General features: G+C 38.2%; 1 protein-coding gene across 8 annotated transcripts in view; it reads left to right on the top strand.

The window, feature by feature from the left end:
- The window catches only part of PIGN (phosphatidylinositol glycan anchor biosynthesis class N), a 97,530-nt gene that overhangs the window by 1,474 nt on the left and 72,109 nt on the right, over positions 1-23,947 (top strand). For 6 of the 8 annotated variants that reach the window (XM_043444218.1, XM_043444213.1, XM_043444216.1 and 3 more), the window contains 10 exons: positions 379-532; positions 5,155-5,403; positions 8,462-8,583; positions 9,066-9,164; positions 11,791-11,897; positions 15,267-15,391; positions 16,509-16,639; positions 17,792-17,908; positions 19,978-20,018; positions 23,158-23,217. In XM_043444218.1, the coding sequence (XP_043300153.1) occupies positions 5,183-5,403; positions 8,462-8,583; positions 9,066-9,164; positions 11,791-11,897; positions 15,267-15,391; positions 16,509-16,639; positions 17,792-17,908; positions 19,978-20,018; positions 23,158-23,217 (1,023 nt within the window). In that variant the 5' untranslated portion in view covers positions 379-532; positions 5,155-5,182. Of the gene's footprint in view, positions 1-378; positions 533-5,154; positions 5,404-8,461; positions 8,584-9,065; positions 9,165-11,790; positions 11,898-15,266; positions 15,392-16,508; positions 16,640-17,791; positions 17,909-19,977; positions 20,019-23,157; positions 23,218-23,947 lie in introns of those variants that run through there. The other 2 variants (XM_043444219.1, XM_043444220.1) reach the window with 2 other exon arrangements.

The following is a 23,947-nucleotide window of genomic DNA, read 5'->3' as shown; positions in this document are numbered from 1 at the left end:
ATTAGGTTGAGGAGCCTACAGTTCATATCCCCGTCCTGCCAATGACTTGCCTTGAGACTTCTAAAAAGTTACTTGACTCCTCCCAGCCTCCTCTATCAAGGAGATACTTAAAGTACACAGACTTAGGAATGTGCTTGTCACAGTCCCTGGTACCTAGTACACAACAAATGTTATAATCATTTATCAATTAATGTACTGCTCGTATATCTTGAGAATATTTGACAGATTTTTAAAAGTAAAGCGAAACAAACCTGATGTCAGTCATTTAGTAGCATTAGCCAGAAAAAGCAATTAAGGTAGTAGGCCCCAAAGGGAATATCTTTAGGGTCTGATTTCTAAAATGGAAATTGAAAATAGATTTAAAATATGTTTCCTCAGAGAGTTGTAAGAAGTTGGATATAGAAGTTCTTCCTTGATCAGCAGCTTCCTATGACACATCTGTAATTCCCTGGTTCTACCTCATATCCTATAATCATGGACTTGTTAATGTGACCTTCCAAGCCCCTAACAAATCAACTGGCTGGTCGTCTCAGTAAGTACCTTTCTCTTCCACAGTGCATAGAGATTTCCTTATCAATTAAAAATGTTGAAGAAATATTAATAGTGCATACTAGGATATTATTAACAATTGCTGATTTATATTTAATAATAATTCGCCATTAATATTGTTGAGGAATTTTCCTTCTACTTACCAAGGTTTGCATTAATCTAGGTCTTTACAGTCAATGTTTCACTGAATAATCTGGATAGTCATTGATGCTTGCATGTTAGTGATAAAAATATAAAAGATCACTTTTTTCCAAGCACTTCAATTGTTTTCTTGATTAAAAAATTATTTTTTTGTTTTAGTACCTTAAAATAACCACAAGTAATATTTTCAGTGCAAGTTTTTCATTGATGTAAAGTTTTATAAATATCTAATTTTTTATACATTTTTATTCGAATTTTTGACATTGTTTTTCAGTGTGTGGTAAACATCCCAGAGGTATAAGTTAAATGACTTTTATTGATTCATGGTTATGTGTATTTTAAACATTTTAGTAGTTATTCATTTTTTTAGGTGATTTCCAAATGATTCATCTGTGAAAAAGTTTTCTTTTTCACTAAATCTGAATAAAAAGTGATTTTAAAAAAAGAAATATTAAATGATAATAATGCTTAATTATATGTGCATAGCTATAATAAAGTAAGTAGCATGGGAAGGATGATATTTTGGAATCACTGAAATTTTATGTATGCTGCCGCTGCTGCTGCTAAGTCGCTTCAGTTGTCCGACTCTGTGCGACCCCATAGATGGCAGCCCATCAGGCTCCGCCGTCCCTGGGATTCTCCAGGCAAGAACACTGGAGTAAATGACAAATAGGAAAGTTACTGTGGTTCTATTTGTCTTGAATCTTCACTACTCTTGTGTCTGTTCTGGGGGAATAAATAGAGAAGTAAGGCAGCCTCTAGTGGCTACAGTGCGTATCACACATACCATTGAAAGGATAATCTTAGGTTATTTAATAGCCCTGACTAAGTGCCCAGGACTGGGAAGGACTGGAGAAAGCCTGTCTTGCTGTCCTGGAATCAGCATGAAGTTACAGAGGCAGACATTACTACAAATAGTCAAAGTCATAGCTGTGTAGTTATAAACTGAAGTAAAGGTTTGAGCTTCTGATTTGGACTGAGTAGTCCCTGAGGAAGTGATGCTCGAAAGTGCCGGGGAGGGACCGACTAAGATCCCACTGATACTATGTGAGAGAGCTAGATTTTTGTGTTAGCTATTACAGCTTCAGGGTCAAAGTTCTCAAATGTTTGTTTTACTACTTCAGTAAGCTTTAGGGTAGTGGAAAATTTGTATTATCCTTTAACACACTTTGATACTTTTGACATTTTGATACTTTTTACAGAAAAGTTGTGTAACAACAGTGGGGAAAAGAAAGAACATAAGTCCAGGGAGTTATTTGTAAATGCAAAATAAAGTGAGAAATGATAAAGCTATTTCCTTATTAGTGAACATGATAAGGAGGGTACTCAGGTTTCCATGGTAGAGAGGAATATTTAAGTCAATGGGAGCTTCTCTACATCTAGGTAGATATCATATGTACTTTAGTTGTAAATAGAGTTTAAGATCTTACTGAAATGAATGAAAATGAGTTGAAAAATGAGTTACTTTGCATAACTAAATATGATACCTGATAGAAGAGTTCTGAGCTAGAGAATAGAAGAAAGAATAAGTGAACAGAATATTATGGACAATTTTGTCATAAAAATTTGACAATTTGGATGAAATGGACAAATGGACAAAAGATACAAGTACCAAAACTTACTCAGCAAGTAGTAAATAATCTTAGTATCTATCTCTCTGGATATGAAGAAATTGAATTTATAGTTAAAAACCTTCTAACAAAGGAAACTCTGAGCCATTGATATCCTGTTACACAATAAAGGAAGAAATAGTACTAATTCTACACAAACTATTCCAAAAAATAAAAGGTAATAACACTTCCTAATGCATTGTCTGACACCAAAACCGGAGAAAGACATTACAAAAAAAAAATTATAGACTAATATCGCTAATAAATATTAATTTAAAATGCTAAATATTTTTGCAAATAAAATCCAAGAGTATATAGGAACGATAATACTTAATGATTAAGTTCAGTTTATTCTGGGAACCCTAGCTTGATTTAACATTTGAAACTCCATCATTGTAGTTCACCACATTAGGAGACACCACATTAGGAGGCCCCACACCAGGAGATCCCACACCAGGAGGCCCCACACCAGGAGATGCCACACCAGGAGCGGCCCCACACCGGGAGCGGCCCCACACCAGGAGATCCCACACCGGGAGAGGCCCCACATCGGGAGAGGCCCCACACCAGGAGATTCCACACCAGGAGAGGCCCCACACCAGGAGAGGCCCCACACCAGGAGCGGCCCCACACCAGGAGAGGCCCCACACCAGGAGCGGCCCCACACCAGGAGATCCCACACCAGGAGCGGCCCCACACCAGGAGAGGCCCCACACCAGGAGAGGCCCCACACCGGGAGCGGCCCCACACCGGGAGCGGCCCCACACCGGGAGATCCCACACCAGGAGCGGCCCCACACCAGGAGCAGCCCCACACCGGGAGCGGCCCCACACCAGGAGATCCCACACCAGGAGATCCCACACCAGGAGCGGCCCCATACCAGGAGAGACCAAAAGAGAAAAGCCAGATAGCCATGGCCCTCTCACTGGACAAGATCTCATGTGATCTGCCCCTCTCACTTTTGCTTTTGTCAGAAGCACTTGACAAAATCTGGCATTTTTCATTCACAACTTTAAAACTGCATATTGAAAGTAAAAGAGAACTTTTTTAATGCAACAAAAGGAGTCTCTGAAAAAAAACCTGACAACTTTAACCCTGAGACTGGAAACACGGCAGGATTTCTGTTGTTTCCACACCTGCTCAACATCACACTAGAAGTCCTGGCCAGTACAAGCATGAGACATAAATAAACAGTGTATAGATTGATAAGGAAGGCGTCCTTTTATTCACAGGTGACATAATTTTTCTCCTTGGAAAATCAAAAGGCATCTACATAAAAACTACTGTAACAGTTTTTCAGTGTTGCAGAATGCAAGGTGAATATATGAAAATCAGTGGTAATTTAAAAACTAACGAGGGGAAACTGAAATAAATGCCATTTACAATAACATCAAAAAGTGAAATATATAGGGATGAGCCACAGGGGGATGAGGAAACTTTTGAGGGTTATGAGTATGTTCACTCTCCTGTGATTATTATGCACTTAAATATATACACAGCTTATTACAGGCCAGTTATGCCTTAATAAAGCTATAAAAATGCTGTGAAGAACATTACTGGGACACTTCAAAAAGTTGGAGTATAAATGGTAGATTAGGTAAAATACTGACATTGAGTTTATTGAAGTTGGTAACCCCGTAGGTACATAAGGGAGTATCATTATTGTCAGAAAATAAACACTGAAGTATACACCCGCCTTCCCCCGCCCCACACCCACACTCACACCCAAGAGGGGTAAGTTAAAGAGAGGAGGCAAGGACCAGAGAAAAATGATAGTGTTAGAGATATATGGCTAAGGGGTATATGGATGTTTGTACCATTACTGCAGCTTTTCTCTGAACTTGAAATTGTTTTAAAATAAAAATATTAAAAGTCTGTACTAAAGAAAGTGTTGTCATCTACAAAAATTACCTAGGTGGAACACAAAATACAATTGCCAAAAGAAAAGTTAATTCTTTGAACTTTCAGAATTTTTAAGTACTGCTCTTTGAAAAACATGGTTAAAAAAATGAAAAGGGGATAAAAGAGGATTAAAAAATGTCCATTACTTGCATGTAAAGTAGCTCAACATTATTGATCACCAGGGAAATGTAAATTAAAACCACAATAAGTTAACAGACTGTACAAAATTAAACAGATTACAATATCAAGTTTTGGCCAATGTATGGTTATGGCATTGAGGACATAATGCTCAGTGAAACAAGTCAGTCACAGGAGGACAACTGTGCACATTTCTCCTTGTCTGAGATAATCCAGAGGAGTCAAACTCATGATGAAAGTGGTTGTTCAATGGCTGTAAAATCTCACTTATGCAAAGTGAATAGGCTGTCGAGATCTGATGTATAACAGTGCCTATAGTTTGAAATACTGTATTTTACACGTAAAAATTTAAGAGGGCAGATCTTATGTTAAGAACTCTCTCCTCTCTTTTTAAGTCGCTCAGTTGTGTCCAACTCTTCATGACCCCGTGGACTAGAGCCCGCCAGGCTCCTCTGTCCATAGAATTCTCCAGGCCAGAATACTAGAGTGGGTTGCCATTCCACATCTCCAGGGGATCTTCCCAACCCAGGGACCGGACCCAGGTCTCCCGCTTTGCCAGCGTATTCTTTACGGTTTGAGCCACTAGGGAAGCCCTCTTAGCCACAACTTGAAAACAATTACCCATGTAGATAAGGCAAGTAGCCGCAGAACAATGAAGCTTATTTAAAGATGGAGGAAATAAAAAGTGTCCACCAAACTAAGAAGTTTTTTGAGACTGAAAAATGTGGCAGGCAGCTCTAGTCATCAAATAAGTTGAAAACATATTTGTTTGCACTAAGGCTTACCCAGATTTAATTTTGCCCCGTCTTTCCAGCTTCTCTGGGAGATTAGTTCCCCTGGATATGCTGCTGTACGTCACTTTGGGCTTGTTCGTGCACTTCGTGTTCTTCGCCTCCATCTTCGACATTTATTTTACCTCTCCTTTGGTTCATGGAATGACTCCTCAGTTCACACCCCTGCCTCCCCCAGCGAAACGATTAGTGCTGTTTGTCGCTGATGGCCTGCGAGCAGATAAACTTTATGAATTAGATGAAGATGGAAATTCTCGGGCACCATTTCTTAGGTAAGCATGTCAGCTGGTACAAAGACATCTCTGGAAAGTGTTACGCTGATACTGTTTGTCTCACAGTTGGGTAGAGGGGTGATGATGAAAAAGAGAGTAGGGCATGTATGCCTCTGCCTTTGTCATAGAAATTAGCAAGTGAGTTTCCTTCTACAGTTACTTCTGTTATTGTGGAAGTTGATACCAGGTAGTGGAAATGCATGACCTTAGCTGCTTGGCCTCAGTTGTCCTGATTTCTGAATCCTGGCTTACAACTCAGTATATTATCTTTTTTTCTGTTTTGTAAAGAAAGACTGTTCAATTTTTAAGTAATGACAAGCATAAATTTCAGTGAATTGCCAATTACAAAGCTTTTTGGCTAAAAAATATAAATTTCTATTCAAAATATGTTTTCTATAAAATAAAGCCTTCCAAATTTATATCACTATGTAATATGATAATTTTGGATTTTGTTAAGTGGCTTTGAAAAGAAATACTTAATTTTTTGGACCTGTGGGGTTCTTGCAATCAACTATTCTTTTTTTTTCATTGATAGCAAGCCCCTCAAAAGCCCTTCCTAATGCTATGGTGGAGAGATTAAAACTCAAATTCAAGGGAAGTTTATCTGAAATTGTCTGTCTTTCCTCTGTCCCTACCTGTCATCATTGCTTCCTATCCCTCTACCCTATTTTGATTTTCTTTATAGTACTACTTAGCATATACAACTTCCTCTAAGTCAGGGACTTTGTTTTACACACTACATTATCTCTGGTGCCTAAAACATGGTAGGCAGTTAATCAATATTTGTTGACTGCTAGAAGAATGAATGAACCTGAATTCTATGTCAGATTTCCAGGAATAAATTTATGGTACATCAAAGAAATGCAGAATGTATTAAAGGATACAAAGAAACAAGCAACTCAGGGCAATAGGAAAATACCAGTAGGAAAATAAGGTTATCAGGGTTAGGTTCAGTACACAAGAATATGTAACATAAATTTCTATGACTAGTTTAAAAATTGGGGTGATATATTTGGTTGCATTTCTTAGTTGTCATAGAGAGGAGAGAAATGCAGTTCACTGCGAAGTTAATGACATTAAAATAGACTGGTTGTTCAGGCAAAGATGAGCGTCTCTGACCACCTGTTTCTCCCCGGGTGTTCTTCCTTTCTTTAAAAATACGATCTGATCAAAATGTTTCTCAAGAGAGGTATCCACATTGCTTTATACCTCCCTGTTTTTGCCTGAGTTCAGTTTCCATTATAGAACTGAAGAAGTTAAAAAATATTTCTCCCTTAACATGTGGTTTAATGGTTTTTCAAGCCTTTTACTTTTTATGTATGTATTTTACCAAAGTCTGTTTGGTTATAAGTCAGTTAAAAGTATCTAAATCAGCACTTTTAGGTACTTCTCTCCAGAACATTTTGAGAGTTGAGAGTTCAGCTTGAAAACTGTTACAAATGAATTCATGTTTCATAACTTGTTGCTCTGCTGGCCTTTCACCTGCAATGGCATTTCTATTGCTTTTGCATTTTTCTCCAGATTTTGCAAATCACCCTTAAAGAATGGTGATACATTTCAGCAAAAGAAACTTTTGACTTGTTTTAATCTCAATAACCTCAGATATGCAGATGACACCACCCTTATGGCAGAAAGTGAAGAGGAACTAAAGAGCCTCTTGATGAAAGTGAAAACGTTGGCTTATAGCTCAACATTCAGAAAACTAAGATCACAGCATCTGGTCCCATCACTTCATGGCAAATAGACGGGGAAACAGTGGAAACAGTGTCAGACTTTATTTTTTTGGGCTCCAAAATCCCTGCTGATGGTGACTGCAGCCATGAAATTAAAAGACACCTACTCCTTGGAAGGAAAGTTATGACCAACCTAGATAGCATATTAAAAAGCAGAGACATTACTTTGCCAACAAAGATCCGTCTAGTCAAGGCTATGGTTTTTCCAGTGGTCATGTATGGATGTGAGAGTTGGACTGTGAAGAAAGCTGAGCGCTGAAGAATTGATGCTTTTGAACTGTGGTGTTGGAGAAGACTTTGAGAGTCCCTTGGACTGCAAGAAGATCCAACCAGTCCATTCTAAAGGAGATCAGTCCTGTGTTCATTGGAAGGACTGATGCTGAAGCTGAAACTCCAATACTTTGGTCACCTCATGCGAAGAGCTGACTCATTTGAAAAGACCCTGATGCTGGGAGGGATTGGGAGCAGGAGGAGAAGGGGACGACAGAGGATGAGATGGCTGGATGGCATCACTGACACGATGGACATGAGTCTGAGTAAACACCGGGAGTTGATGATGGACAGGGAGGCCTGGCGTGCTGTGATTCATGGGGTCGCAAAGAGTCAGACACGACTGAGCAACTGAACTGAACTGAATCTCAAATTTAGAAAGATAACTTAATTCCTAATTGAGAGTATAGCTGTTTCCTCTCTTAATTTTTTATTTTGAAAAACTTTTAGCTACAGAAATGTTGAAAGGATTATATCATGAATATTCATCTGTATATCCTTAATCTAGATATGACCATTTTAAACATTTTTCCTATTTGCATTCTCTGTCTCAATACACATGCACACATATACACACTTAAACTTTAATTATTTTTTCCTGAATAATTTGAAAGCAAAGTATTTTAACACTTTACCCCTAAACACTTCAGTGTGTACCTCCTAAGACCAAGGACTTTAACATGATCACAACACCATCATCACACCTAATAAAATTTAACACTGACAAAGTAATACTTTGTGTATCAGTGATTTCTTATGTAGCGCAGCGTTTCAATACTTTGTGACTTAGAGCTGTAGCCTGTATTTTGTTTTGTGATTCTGTGCAGTGGTTGGGTGGTTCCTTGTCTAAGAAAGTTGCTTGGGCTTTCTTATGCCACGGAATCCGTCTGGTGGGAGGAACTGGGCTGAGCCCAGCTGGGATCAGAAAGGTTCCTTCTTAAATTTTGACTCCTTCTTTTGATTGTATTTCTTCTGTGGTGATCTTGTTTTTCTAAAGCCTTACCAGAGCATGTGGTCATAGTGTGTGCTGACTCCTCGTCTGTAATGCCTTTCAGGAATGTCATAATGAACGAAGGCAGCTGGGGCATCTCTCACACACGTGTGCCGACCGAGTCTCGGCCCGGGCACGTGGCCATCATTGCAGGGTTTTATGAAGATGTCAGTGCAGTTGCCAAAGGTACTATCTCTTTAGATGATTTTATCACATGAGGAGATTGATTGCATAAATATTGCTTCTTTAATACTGAATCATGACACAAAGCAAAGTGCATTTTGAGATCCTTTTGACAAGTCATTTAGCTTGCCTAAGTCACTTAAACACACACTGGGACTGACTCAAGAATAAAACTTTAATCTTGTATCATCCTGTCCTGTTGGTAGAATATGATTGGGTGGATCTCTGGTTTTCCTAGATGTTAACTCTCAAAAGTTCAAAAGTGATTCTGTATTTTAGTAAGAAGTCAATTAACCTTTGTAAGCTTTTTTTTTAAAAAATTGTAGTATAATACAGATAACAAAATCTGTTGTCAGTTTTGCGTTTGTTCTGCAGTTAATCCTCTTTGTTGTTGTTTGAAAAATACTTCTTCAGGAGCCATTCCAGTACTCACCATCTAAATGTTACTATTGTCATTGTTTGTTTTTTTTCTCAATTACCTGAAGGCTGGAAGGAAAATCCTGTGGAATTTGATTCTCTTCTTAATGAAACCAGGTACACGTGGTCCTGGGGGAGCCCAGACATTGTGACTATGTTTGCCAAAGGTAGGAGGCGCTGGTTCTGTTTCCCCAGGTACCAAGTAGGCGATAAATCAATGCGGTGATTTAAAATATATGCTACATTTTACTGAGTGTGAGATACAGGTTTTGACATATTGAACATCTCTGAAATGAGTGTATATTATAATAGATGTGTGAGTTTGATTTTTTTTCATCTTAGTTGTACTTAAAATGTTGGATTATACAGTTTAAATAACTTGGATTCAGTGAAATGGTATATGATTCTAACATCTAACAGCTTTGTAATCTTGGGTAAGTTAGATAACTTGTCTAAATTTCAGTTTTCTTTTTTGTAAAATGTGATAATAATAATTTCTATCTTATAGGTTTGTTTTGGGTGTTAAATAAGTTAATTCATGTGAAATATTGACCAAAACGCTTATTACAATGATCTCATTATGATGATGATGTTCACTTACTTTGATTATTAAGAAGTTAGTATATAATCACATAAAGATTTAAATATTAAAATTTATATTTATAACTTCTATTTTCATGTATTCAAGATCATGCCATTGAGATTTGTTGTATTTGTTGTGTTTCTGTGCATGAATCTACAAGTATGAGAACATCTCTTTGAGAAAATTTATTTGCATAATTTTCTAGAATCAGCTGGATTCCACTTGAATTTTATGTTATTAAGTGCTTTTTAGTGGGAGCATTGTAGTCATTTCACCTAATGAAAAGGTTTGGACCTTTATCCATGGGCATAATTATACTATAAATTATAACAATCGGAATCATTAAAGATTATTCTATATCTCAAAAGCAAAACAGACGCTCAGAATTTTCTGCGTGATAGTCACAGAACATTATCATGTAGAGCAGGTCCAAAGCTCACACTGCCTGCCATCTGTATACTCCCTTGGTTCAGTGCAGGCGCTCAGGCGTGTCCGACTCTGCGACCCCAGGGACCGCAGCACGCCCGGCCTCCCTGTCCACCACCTACTTCCGGAGTTTACTCAAACTCGTGTCCCTTCAGTCGGTGATGCCATCCAACCATGTCATCCTCTGTCATCCCCTTCTCCTCTCGCCTTCAGTCTTTCCCAGCATCAGGGTCTTTTCTAATGAGTCAGTTCTTTGCATCAGGTGGTCAAAGTATTGGAGCTTTGGCTTCAGCATCAGTCCTTCCAATGAATATTCAGGACTGATTTCCTTTAGGATGGACTGGTTGGATCTCCTTGCTGTCCAAGGGACTCTGAAAAATCTTCTCCAACACCGCAGTTCAAAGCATCAATTCTTCGGTGCTCATCTTTCTTTATAGTCCAACTCTCACATCCACACCTGACTCCCGGAAAAAGCATAGCTTTGACTAGATTGACCTTAGCTGGAAAAGTAATGTCTCTGCTTTTTAATATGCTGTCTAGGTTGGTCATAGCTTTTCTTCCAAGGAGCAAGGAGTTAAGCTTTTTTTGGTAGTGGTGGGGATAAAGTTGCTATGGTTTACCAAATTCACCTCCCTACTTCTGACTACAGTTCATAGGACAGGATCAATGCCTTAACTGGAGACGATCCAATAGGAGTGTTCCATTTCTTACAGTAACTTACAGTCTCACTCAGATCTTTACTTGGGATTTGAAGAGTAAATGGTTGAGGAGTGGAACCAGTATCATTAGAGCTTCAGTTCTGTTCAGCTCACTCGTGTCCGACTCTTTGCGGCCCCATGAATCACAGCACGCCAGGCCTCCCTGTCCATCACAAACTCCCGAGTTTACTCAAAATCATGTCCATTGAGTCAGTGATGCCATCCAACCATCTCATCCTCTGTCATCTCCTCCTCCTCCTGCCCCCAATCCCTCCCAGCATCAGGGTCTTTTCAAATGAGTCAACTCTTCCTATAAGGTGGCCAAAGTATTGGAGTTTCAGCTTCAGCATCAGTCCTTCCAATGAATATTCAGGACTGATCTCCTTTAGGATGGACTGGTTGGATCTCCTTGCAGTCTGAGGGACTCTCAAGAGTCTTCTCCAACACCACAGTTCAAAAGCATCAATTTTTCGGCGCTCAGCTTTCTTCACAGTCCAATTCTCACATCCATACATGATCACTGGAATCATTAGAGCTTAGCTTGTCATTATTACAAGAGATTGTCATTATTTTTTATATCTCTTCCTTATGAACTTTAAGAGGTGCTATAACTCAGAAATTCACTAAGTTGATTAGATCCTTAATAAAATCTTACAGGTGTATAAGATTAATATATTTGTTGTCCCTTTCAAACTGTTTGGCAGTTATCAATATTTTTTCTCATATATTGAGAGAAATGCATGTATTTTATGAACGAAAGAATTGCAATATTTGAATTTTCTTCTTGGTTAGGGAATTTTGTAAAACAGGTGATTTAATCTGTTTTAGATTGTACCATCCCTAGATGCCCAAATTCTTCGATTAGTTTCATCCTTACTTGAAGACAAACTCTGTTGTTTACTTCTGTGCTATTGTATACTAACTAGGGTTGTGATTTTTTTTTTCTTAGAATTTTAAATTACAACTCACTTGTATCTGTAAAATTAGAAAATGTTACTATAAGAACAAAAGCAACAGCATATGTTCAAGCATACACATGGTCCATGGCATGTCATTAAAATTTTTTCCCCCAAATTTCCTCTTCAGATGACCTTGGAAATCATATTTTTAGACACACTTACGATGCATCCAATGAGGATTTTGGTGCCCATGATGTAACAAAACTGGACACGTGGGTTTTTGATCATGTGAAGGTATGTGCTATTGAGTGGCTAACCTGCAGCACACTAGATGTAGGTATTTGTCTAATGTGCACTAGTTGTCTAGGACCTGTACCTAATGTGCTAGAAACTGATTTGTTAATACATGCATCTTAATTTTTCTGCTTGGATGAATTTGAAAGTTCCATACTGTAGCATACTATTTTGAAAAGACTGGATTCTAAGAAATTACACATTCTACAATAAACATACAGGGTTTTAAAAAATAATTTGAAAAAGTAAACCCTTTTCAGTTCTGTGCTTCTGACAGTGAAGTGAGCCCTGATGGGATTCAGGAACCCCACATGTCATTCCTCGTTTGTTGAATCACCCCAGAGTAACCTTCCTGGTCTTTTGTTGACCACAGAACCAGTCTCTTACACGCAGTGATGTATGTGAAAGTCTTTTGAATGTTCAAATCTAAGGCATTTATTATAAAATAAGGTAGATATTTTAAATATTTGTAAAGAAAAATTAGATAAGCAGAAAACAAGTTCATAAATTAATCATAATAAAACATTTGAGTCTCTCTAAGAAATAGAGGAGGTTTTTTTTTGGACTATTTGTTAGTGACAATCCTCACAGTTTCACCAGGAATCCAATAGAATTTATGTTTTCAAAAATTGTGAGAGAATCTCAACTCTGGGTACTGGCTGACTCCTGTCTATCATTCTCTTCTTTCTCATCTCCACATTAGAACTCGTAATTCATCTGTTGTTAAGAGGCATTCATTGACTGACCTTTAGTGATTCTTCTTTTTACCCGTAGTGTCTCTGGACTGACATAGTGGGCTTCTCCATAACACAATCATTTTTTATTGTTTGTTTGTAAACAGTCAGTAGGTGTCTGCATATTTATCAGGAATTAAGTGCTCAATATGTTCTTTGATAAGCCCTATTTCTTTTCTTAGAATTTTTTCCCTTAAGATTTTCTTTTCTTACTCAAAATGAAAGTGAAAATCTTCAAGTTAAATAAAATCTTTTTACAAAAATAGCAAATGATTTTGCTAAGTATCACTCTTAATATAATCAACTTATGTTAGTATTTGATTCAAGGCCCTTGGCTTCTGACTTCATAAACATAGCTAAAAATGTTCAACATCATGGATTTGATTCCTTGTGGATAGGCAGATATAGTTAGTGGCTGGCTTGATTCTATGCCTTTTTCACCTTATTTCAACACTGCTATTGACCAGAAAAAAAAAAGTTCCCTATAATTTCGTACGATATGATAGAGGTATGTACATTAATCAGGTAACAACAAAAATATGAAATCATCCACAATAAAGAGTGGTGTGAAGGAAAAATATAGGGACTAAGAATATATCTTTAGAAAAGTTCAATCTAAGCTGAACAGTTAGAGGAAGACTTTCCTGTGAGTTTTGAGATAATCTCTGGAGAAGCCAAGGAAACAAAGAAATGGTTGGACCTGGATTGCATATAGAGAAGAGTATCTCAGGCCAACAGCATAATGATAACTTTGGCTCCAAAGGAACTCTGTAATAGAGTAAAAATATTGCTTTAAAGTTTGTTTGTCTCTCAATGGACGATAATGCCAGAAGTAGGCAGCCGAGGATTGTTGTAGTCCAAGATTGCCATGGTGGTTCCCCAGTGTCATTAAGACCCGGCCTCTTAAGTGTTTTCTGTCCTTGGAGCGTGGCCTTAGCTTCTGAGCTGTCTTACAACAGGAGATGCTGGCGTTCCAGCCATTATTTCAGTGTTTTAGGTCAACCATACAAGGAATTGAAAAGGACCTTCTCTTCTACTAAATTAAATTTATTTCAAAAAGATTTTAATAAATAGTTAAATTTATTTCAAAAGGCACATCGTCTTTTGACTGAAGTGTTTGATTTCCATCTCATTGGCCGTAATCAAAAAGGCACTGACAGGTAGCTGTGGGAGAGGATAAGAAAGATATAGGTTTTAAGTTTGAAGCACTGACATGTTCCCATAAAATCAGAAGTTTTACTTAGAGAAAAAGGGAGAATGCATGCACTCTCCCACAGTGCATAATAAATATTTAAGTACAAAAAAGAATGAGTGCCTTTGAGCTAAGAAAAAAATGGGAGTTGGTGGGCATAGTTATACTAAATATCAGGAGTGGAGAGGAAGCTAGGAGTGTATTTCACTTCTTGTGTGCAAAAGACCAACTTTTTAAAAGGCAGTGGGAATCTATCAGGTTGAGCTCTGCAAGATTAGTGTTTCATGGTTTCCCAGATCATGTGTCCACATTTGAATGAACAGCACTTTTTACAAAGCCGAATAATATCAGTCATGAAACAGATTGTAAATTCGACTCCACTCAATTGCTAAGTTTTTCTGTTTCTCGTAAGCTTTTCAATTACATCTTTAGAATATAAGTCCTTTCTCTTGAAAAACTTCCCATTTCTATCTGGATTTAAAGTTCCTTAGGGGCTAATTAGAATGTATATGAAAGCAAGGGGGTCATTTTATGCTTTTAAGGATGATTCTGTTTATTTATATTTAATTTATATTTATTTTCATTTAATTTCATTTGTATTCCTTTTTTTTTTTTTTCTATTCGGAAATAGGTAGTTTCTCTAATGGCACCATGTATATGTTTTTAATGTTTGTAATAATGAAAAGTTAGTTGAAGGAATACTTCAGGCTTTTATTGGAAAGTTAAATACCTTGTTAAAATTAACATCTTAGATAGTTAAAGACATTGATGTGAATAATAATTATATATCTTGGCAGTCAGGTGACTTATTCAAAATAATTTAAAAGTAATTTCCATAGGTACTTGCTTACATGTTCATGTGTATGTAAGTACAGGATGAACCCTTTTCTTAGAGGGCTTTCTGAATCCCGTTTATCATTGTGAAATTAATCATTTTTGATCTGTATTTCCATTCATTATGTGGACATTTTTCTGTCATATCTTGTGAAGCACAGATTTGAGCCTTGGGACGGTAGAAATAGGCTATTTCCAGTGTTCCAAGTGAGAGATTATGGTTAAACTTGGGTGCTAACACGGGACAAGAAGCAGGAAGACATTTTAAACTCATAAAGCGTTCCTAGATTGTCGCTATCAGTGCTGTTTTATTGTTGGCTCGCGTCAAAATGGTTCTCCAGTGTGATTAGAACTTCATGAAATCGAGATCCCCTTTCTATCATCTTTTTTCAGCCTAATTATAACACGGAAAATAGCTCACTTGTTTTTTGAATGTAGGTGTCTGAACTGACAAGTACTTTGTGTTGGTAGGTCCTGAGGACAAATTTAAACAAAATAGGACAGTTAAATTTTTTAGTTTTGTATAAGTTTAATTAAATGTTTTCATCAGAATTACTTTTTAAATAAAATTAATGAACTAAAATTTTTTAACTGATTTGTTACATATAGGAATTCTTTCATGCTGCCAGAAACAACCAATCTTTGTTTTCTAACGTAAATGAAGACAAAATAGTTTTTTTCTTACATTTATTAGGAATAGACACAAATGGACATGCTCATCGACCATCATCAAGGTAATTTTAATGCTGTGTTTAATTTCATGGTTTTGAAGGAAATAGCTGTTTTGTTTGAACTTTTAAAGTACTGTAATGTTTTCTTTGTAATGATCACAACAGAACTTATATTTTAAATAACTCTAAAGTAGAATACATTCTAATTTATATGATACATAGTATGATATTGTGGCTAAAATCACATGTGCTGTGACCACATTACACATTAATGTAAGTAAAATATGTTCTGTACGTGTATTCCATATTACTCATTTATCAAAGCAGAGAGAAAAAGATTATATTGTAGAAGGATTTTAATAAATTTTGAAACAAAAAGCATTTTTATGATGCTAATATTTACATCACAAAAAGATGTAACTAGCTGTTCCTTACGTTCCATTCACTCAGTGCTATATCTAGCAGATAATAGTATAAAGTTTTGTATGCTATATTTCAGTAGCACTCCTTATATAAAACAGCAACTGTTTTTCTCACTTTTGCAGAGCATAAGATAGGAAGAATTCATATTATACTTTTTTTTTTCATTTTGAATTAGATTTAGACTAGTCTAGCTAACAGTAAAGTCTGTTAAGTTCCAGTAATGAATACCTCATGCTTCTCTTCTTTAACACAATGCGTTGTCTTAAGTAATAAAACTTATACTAAATCACCACTTGTTCAGTTGTATGGAAAGCTTAAATATAGTTTGTTCAAAATGTATTGTATCATATCACAAACACATTAAAGAATGAAAATATTCTATAGTTGAAACAGTGATGCTTAACCTGTTTGATAAATGTGGCAAGAGCAACACAGTTTACATTATTAGAGGCCTGAATTTAAAAGTCATCATTGTTGCATTTGAGACTTAAAAAACATTCAGGAAAATCTATTTGCTAATCAATACTTTTTTAAAAAAATATTTTTGAAAATGATTTCAGATTGTTTTACTTCTTTAAGAGAGGAAAAATTGTTTTTAACAATCTACAGAGCTCTGATTTAAAAACATTAAGGTTGAAATCTAAAAGTATTTTAGGAGTTACTGACTTTGTCATAAACTCATGTTGAATAAACTTGATTTTGCCAAATTAATGTAATTAATATAATTTAATTTGCTCTTATCTTTCTTTTTAAACAGGGAATATTCAGACAATATTAAATTAGTTGATAAGGAATTGAAAGAACTTGAGTCTACTATTAAAGATTTTTATGGAAATGATGGGAAAACAGCATTTATCTTTACCTCTGACCATGGAATGACAGACTGGGGTTAGTCTGCCTCTAAGTGATACAGACTTTACGATTAAAGTAGTGGTAAATGTAGCTTGCAAATATTTTAGGGTATTGAAGAGGATTAGGTGTCTTAGTATATGCAAAGTGTCTAGCACATAATAGTATGTGTAAAATGTTAGCGTAAAAAAGACTAATCTTACATGATCTTTCTTCTAACTATGAAAGGAATGTATTCTCATTTGACTTCCCAGGTGGCACAGTTGATACAGAGCCCGCCTGCCAGTGCAGGAGACAGGAGACACGGGTTCGGTCCCTGGGTTGGGAAGATCCCTTGGAGTAGGAAATGGCAACCCCCTCCAGTGTACTTGCTGGGAAAGTTCCATGAACAGAGCCTGGAGGGCTATAGTCCATAGGGGTGCAGAGTCGGACACAGCTGTGTGTGTGCGTGTGTGCACACCCACACCCACACACGCACACAGAGAAGAACCCTCCCCCAAACCCACATTTATCTACCTAGAAGTAACTGTATGTGATGGCATAGTGCGTGAGTTTAAGGTGGTGTTGCTGGGGGAGCTAGGGGTACTGACTTTGTCCACTCGAGGAGACTGTCCACTCTGCCAGACTCCCAAGGCAGACACAGTGTGTGCCCAGAGAGCAAATCAAGGCAAAGCTGAGACTTGGGTCCCCAAATCACAGTGTAGAATTCTGATGAGGGGGTTCCACTTTATCAGGGGGTTTTGGCTACACCAGCCAGAGTGGCCGGGAAGAAAAGCAGACCGAGACTCTGCTTCCTCTTCAGAGCAGAGCTGGCCTCGACTGCCCACCCCAGACCTGGCGGTTACTCCCCAGAGGAGCCTTCCCTGTGGTTTCTGCCTTTGGTTCCACTCTGGTGGCATCTCCTCCAAGCCTTAGTCTTTATGATTCTTAATCTTCTCTCAACCAGAGTCACTCCACGGGTGTTCTGGTTTTTCTTTTTGCCTGTTTGTTGTTGTTGCTCTGACTTGCCTTGAGGATATTTTAAAACTAATTGTTAAATAGAGATGCAACCTTTTGGGAGTGTGGTGGCAGAAATTAGCTCTTTATGGGTCAACTCTTTACAACTAAGTATTAAAAAATATTTAGGTATAGGTTAATCAGATATAGGTTCATCTTTATATACTTACGTTGCTCTTTGTGCCTTATTTGTAGGCTCCCATGGAGCTGGTCATCCTTTAGAGACTTGTACTCCTTTTATTGCTTGGGGAGCTGGAATCAGGCTTCCCCAAAAAGTGTCAGCTCAGAAATTTGATGACTTATATTTGCAAGGTAGGAATGCTTACCTCTATTGTTTTTATGAATGTGACATTTTAAAATCAAAGTTTAATTTTAAAAAATGACTTTTCAAATTATACCTTTCATTTTATTATTTGTGACATTACTATTTCTGTGTATTACTTTTGTGTAGTTTATATTATTTCACTTATGATATTCAGCTTAAAATACACATTATTATTTGCCTTATGAAAGTTCAAGTGTACTATTCTTTTTTCACAAAGCTTATTACTCTAGGACTCAGATTAAACCCTTGGCGTAGATCTTACCTGCAAAGACTATCAATCAGATAAGCCACACTTATGTCACAATTTACGTTTGAAAACTGGACAGATTTTGCCCTGTCTCTAGTACTTTTGAAGGCCTTCTGTGTTGCTCAAGCCTCCTTTGTTTCTCAATCCATGATAAAAAGGAATTTCTTTTTACTTGGAGCTCTGGTTCTCTTGTAAGGTAAGAGACTTTTAGAATTTCAGAGCTTTTACTAATTGGACAAAACAAATTCCTCCCAAATGTCCTTCGCTGAATTAGTTGTGTCAACTCATTCAAAGTACTTGTTAAGAATACAGATTTTTAAAAAATTACAGATTTCAAGACCTTTTCACTAGATATTTCAATTCCATGAGTCTGGGTAAGGCCTGGAAATTTTCTTTTTAAAACCTTCTCCAGGGATGTGAACTCACAGCTGTATTAGGTGTTTCTACTAGAAGACTTTTGGGTTTGTATAATAAAGTTTTCTTACATATTCTTTCTTTTTTTGAATTTTTTGGACATATAATTCTCATAAAATTCATGTTGTAAAAGTGTGTAAGTGAATTTTTTTTTTTTAGCATATTCAGACGATTTTGCCTCTGCCATGAAATTTCATTGCTTTCCCCCACCCCACAAGAAACCATTACCGTTAGCAGTCACTCCTTACTCCTCTCTCCATTGTATGTATATACCATATTTTGTTCAATCATCTTGTGGACATTTGCATTGTTTCCACATTTGGACTATTATTACAATGATGCAGTTAACCTTTGTATAAAATTTTTTGTGTGGATATGTGTTTTTATTTCTCTTGGGTAGATTCCTAGGTGAGTAATAACAGGTCATATGTTCCTTATTTTTATTTTTTGCAAACTGCCAAACTGTTTTCCTAAGCAGCTGCATTATTTTGTATTCCTATACTCTATAGATTGCGTTTGTTGTTTAGTCGCTCAGTCGTGCCTGACTCTTTGTGACCCTGTGGACTGTAGCCCGCCAGGCTCCTCTGTCCATGGGGTTTCCCAGACAAGAATACTGGAGTGGGTTGCCATTTCCTTCTCCAGGGGATCTTCCTGACCCAGGGATCAAACCCGTGTTTCCTGCTTGGCAGGCGGGTTCTTTGCCACTGTTGCCCGTTAAATGGATTAGATTGGGTCTAAGTAGAAGCTGGGTTAAATGGGATGTTTGTACTTAGGAAACAGAACTTTATTTTGGCAGTTGATTTCAACCCACTTCAGTATCCTTGCCTGGAGAATCCCCATGGACAGAGAATCCTGGCGGACTGCAGTCCATGGGGTTACGAAGAGTCGGACACGACTGAGCTGCTAAGCACATACAGCTCTCACATTTGGGATTAGTGGTGTCGGAGCCTCAGAGCTAAAAACTTCCTGTGCAAGCAGCTGCCATCACAGAAAAAGAAAAGCTCAGAGTGACTAGCGGACGGTCGGCCGCCGTAGTGACTCCCTGGAGCGGGCCCGTCACTGTAGTCATGTGACGGTTGTTATCATTGTGCCTTTTGCTTCCATCTTCCCTTCCTTAGCCTTTTGATGTTTTGAAACAATTATCCCCTACTCAGCATTTTGGAAGTTTAATAACTATTACAGAAAATACCAAATATGTATTATTGAGTTACTCTTTTAAAATTCTAGTTTAAAAAAGTTTGCCACTCTGCCTTTTTAGCACCCTCATGGTCCATACTCGACTTAAAATCGACTATCCCAATACTTTCTTTTTCCATTGACCACCTGCAATAATCAAATAACTTCTTTTTTTTTTAATTCTTAACATCAGCACTTATGTTTATTTGTATCTTTCAGAATGGAAGTTGGAGAACTGGAAGAGACGTGATATTAATCAGGTATTTATTATATTTAATCGTGTTCAAATTTAATTTTCTCTCCTATAAGAAGTTTAGAACAAAAAAATCTGGGAAAGAAAATTGTATTAAAGATGATAAAAGATTTTTCTAAAACACTTCAGTTACTAAGAGAAATCCTGCTAGTGTGAATATTTTCACCCCGAGTAATCTTTCTTTGGGCAAAATAAAGCAGCCTCAAATAAAACCGAAAGAAGACTTCCTCCAAATAACACTGGCCAATTACAGAATTATTGTGCAAATTGAAATGTGCGTGCCTGCTACGCTTGTGTGACTTTTTTGCCATGGTTGCCTTGCTCAGTTGCTTTCAGCACGGATCTAAGAAAACCCCACTATGGGTTTCCTTCCTGCTAGTGTGTCAGTTACTGTTTCTTCTTTATTAACGCAAGTTTTATCTTTAATCCTACCCCAAAATTTTTACACACGCAGTGGGAAAAAAGTGACAAGAGTATATAGATTAGAAACCTTACATTGTAGGAAAATGCCTGGCCAGTCTGATAGAGTTAGACCAGTAGCATCCCCTGTAAACAGGACGCACAGGATTTTCTTGTTGAGGATATGCTATGTAGACAGCTGTCTTCAAGTGAAAGGCATGGTGTCATTGGTGTGTGTCCTCCAGAATGGCAGGAATATCTTACACCTCCTCGAGGTCACCTCACATGTTCACCTCAGAAGCTGGCTTTCCTTCCTGTGGAGGGTAAACCAAGCTCCGGGGTCTCATTTTCAGCTGTTTGCTCACAGAAGCCTTTTCTTTCTCAGCATATTAAGAATGGTCTCTTCTCTCCAGATGCATGCAAATGAAAATGTATAGAATGTATAGAATCAGATAGCAGTCTATTAATTTGCAATAAAAACCACTGTCAGAGGGATGGGAATATCTTGACGTTCATAAAATAAGAGCATGTATTATTTATAGCCAGACTATCATGATCAAAAACTGAATGCTATTACTCTCTGAATACTGCTTCAGATCTATGTTAGATGAGAATTCTGTATTCATTCCTTCTGCCAGCGTTGTTATGTGTCAGCAGTATGTTTAAGCACTCTGCAAACATTAACACTAACATTCCACATTGAAATATTAACATTAAACTTGGTGTGACCACTGTCATGGTGAATAAAAAGCAGACACAGTCCCTCCCCTAGGAAGCTTATAGTTTAGGAATAGGATAAATGTTACATTTATCTTTACTTATCATACAAATAAATGTAAAATTATAGCAGCGATAAGTACAGCAGAAGAGACCTGGGAAGCCATGAGGGCGTAGAGCAGATCTAGCTGGTGGGCTGTGTGGTCAGCAAAGGCTTCCTGAGAAACTGAGGCTTGAGCCGAGACTGAAGCCTGAGTAGAAGTTGCCAGGCCAGGGCAGGAGGCGGGGAGCTTCTCAGGCCGAGGAGCAGCTTGTGCCCAGAGGTCTGGGAGGGGGTACATGGCATTTCAAAGGATCCTGAAGAAGGCGGCTGAACAGAGCACAGACAGCGTGGTTTAATGGGAGGCAGACACTGGACGCGCAGGGCCTCGTGGGCCTGTGGAATTTATCCTCAAGTTTGGGGAAGCCCTCCTAGTGTTTGAAGCCTGGGGAGTGACGCGATCTGAGGTTTTACGGCAGGATCTTCTCTATGTTGGAGAATAGTTCAGAGGCCAGCAGTGGAGGCTGGGGAAGGAGAGGATGCAATCAGGCGGCCAGGGGTGTTGTCAGTTTTCTGTGAGATGGGGCTTAAAGAGGGCGTAGATGGTGAAAGTGAGACAGACTGAGAGCCTGGGACAAAACTCCAACTTCAAATGAGGGCTTGAGAAATCAGCTCTGAATGCTCAATGGAAGGACTGATGCTGAAGCTGAAGCTCCAGTACTTTGGCCACCTGATGCGAAGAGCTGACTCATTGGAAAAGACCCTGATGCTGGGAAAGATTGAGGGTGGGGGAAGGGGACGACAGAGGATGAGGTGGTTGGATGGCATCACTGGCTGGATGGCCATGAGTTTGAGTAAACTCTGGGAGTTGGTGATGGACAGGGAGGCCTGGCGTGCTGCAGTCCATGGGGTCGCAAAGAATCGGACACGACTGAGCTACTGAATGAACTGAACTGAGAAAGTAGAGATTGGAGACACTCTAACGGCGGGGTTACAGAGACCCAGAGGGGGTGGTCTGCACAGTGCCGAGTGGTCACATCATTATGATCACAGCAGCGTCTGCAGCAGCTGGTTACTGCAGGATTATTACACACCAGCACTTTATAAATTGTCTCATTGGCTCGGGCAGTAATTCTGTAAGGGAGAAACTTTTATTTATTTTTTAACTGACAAGGAAAACTGAAGCATTGGAGAGTTGAAATAACCTGCCCAAGGTCTCAGAGATCACAAGCGAAGTGTTTGTAATTGGGCATTCTGACAGCCAAGCACTTGACCGCCTGAAACATCATCAGGACTAATACAAAAGCAATCAATTAGATGTAGGAAACGGAGGTTATTAGTTTTGTAGTGAGCGCAGTCTAGAGGGTGATAAAGAGTCAGAACAAGTTACAGCGGCCCGAGGACGGATGGGGAGGTGAGGCCATGGAGACCGGAAGCGTGGCCCGCTCTTCTGGACACTTGGACCTGGAGGGGGCTCTCCAAAGCCGTGCTTGCAGACTTGTGTCTAAAGAGACTCTTATCCTGCTTGATGTCTTTTTCTAGACTTCACTGGCTGGCCAACCAACCTCCTTCTGCTGTATTCTTTCTTTAATTAATATATATATATATATGTGTGTATATATATATATCTAGTTGAAGTCTACTTTTGCTGTTTATTTTCTGTCTAGTAAGCATTCTTGTCATAATACCCAAAAACTGTTACATTAGGTGGTCAAGCTCTTAGCCTGTAGAATAAGTAACTGTTTTGTTTTATATATTTTACCTTGGGGGCTCCTAGTGGTTTCAAATTTAGCTTTTCATAAGTTCATGTGCCTCTAGCAAATGACATTTTTTTAGAGATCAGTATCTAATGTGTATGGAATAAGTATTTAATGATAATGGATTAAAATAGATATCATGGTTATCTTTCAAAATCCAGTTAGACAAATTAAATTTCTTAATGTCCTTGTTGACCTGTCACCGTCTTAGATTTCACTTCTTCTGTTTGCAGGCTGATGTTGCACCATTGATGGCAGCTCTTATTGGAGTTCCCTTCCCTCTTAATTCAGTGGTAAAGAGTACAATTTTCTTATCAACTCTCAGAATAAAAGAAAAATTATCATACAGTAAAATTTACTTTTTATGTGTTTCTGAATCCATTTAAAGAAAATTTATTACAAAGATACTGCTGGTTTGCTAAATCAGTGCTCCAGAGACTCAGGACAAAGAAACTCACTGCGGTTCCGTGGTAGAGCCAGTCTGCAGGGTCACCCACTCACATGGTGCCTCTTGCACTGTCTGTTCCTTGACCCTGCAGCTTCAGATTCCAGTGTTTATTAGCATTTGAGTGGTCCAGCCTGGATTACTTGTCTACCCTTCAGTATGGGAAGGCAGGGGACCTCATTAGACTCACTCTGCTCCTTCTAATATCTCAACTTCCAGTGGAAATGTTTTTAAGATGGGAGCTGGATGCTGAAAAACTACAAGACAAACAGAATCCATTCCCATCAGCCATTCTTTCTAGCCCTTCAAGTCAAAGTTTAAAAAACAATATCATCTTCCTCAGAACCCTGACTCATCTGACCCCTGTAGTCATAAATGTGTGTGTATGTCTATAACTGAAAGAGTTTCACAAACAGCCTCACCTTTAAGTACAGTGTAATTAATAGTGTGGAGCTTCTCTGCGGCTCAGTGGTAAAGAACCTGCCTTCAGTGCAGGAGAACCTGGGTTCGATCCCTGGGTCGGGAAGATCCCCTGGAGCAGGAAATGGCAAACCACTCCAGTATTGCCTGGGAGATCC

Source organism: Cervus canadensis, chromosome 23, assembly GCF_019320065.1.
Source record: "Cervus canadensis isolate Bull #8, Minnesota chromosome 23, ASM1932006v1, whole genome shotgun sequence".
In the NCBI taxonomy this organism is placed as follows: Eukaryota; Metazoa; Chordata; class Mammalia; order Artiodactyla; family Cervidae; genus Cervus; species Cervus canadensis.
Note: the sequence above shows the minus strand (reverse complement) of the source record. Positions and strands in the feature narration are given on the sequence as shown.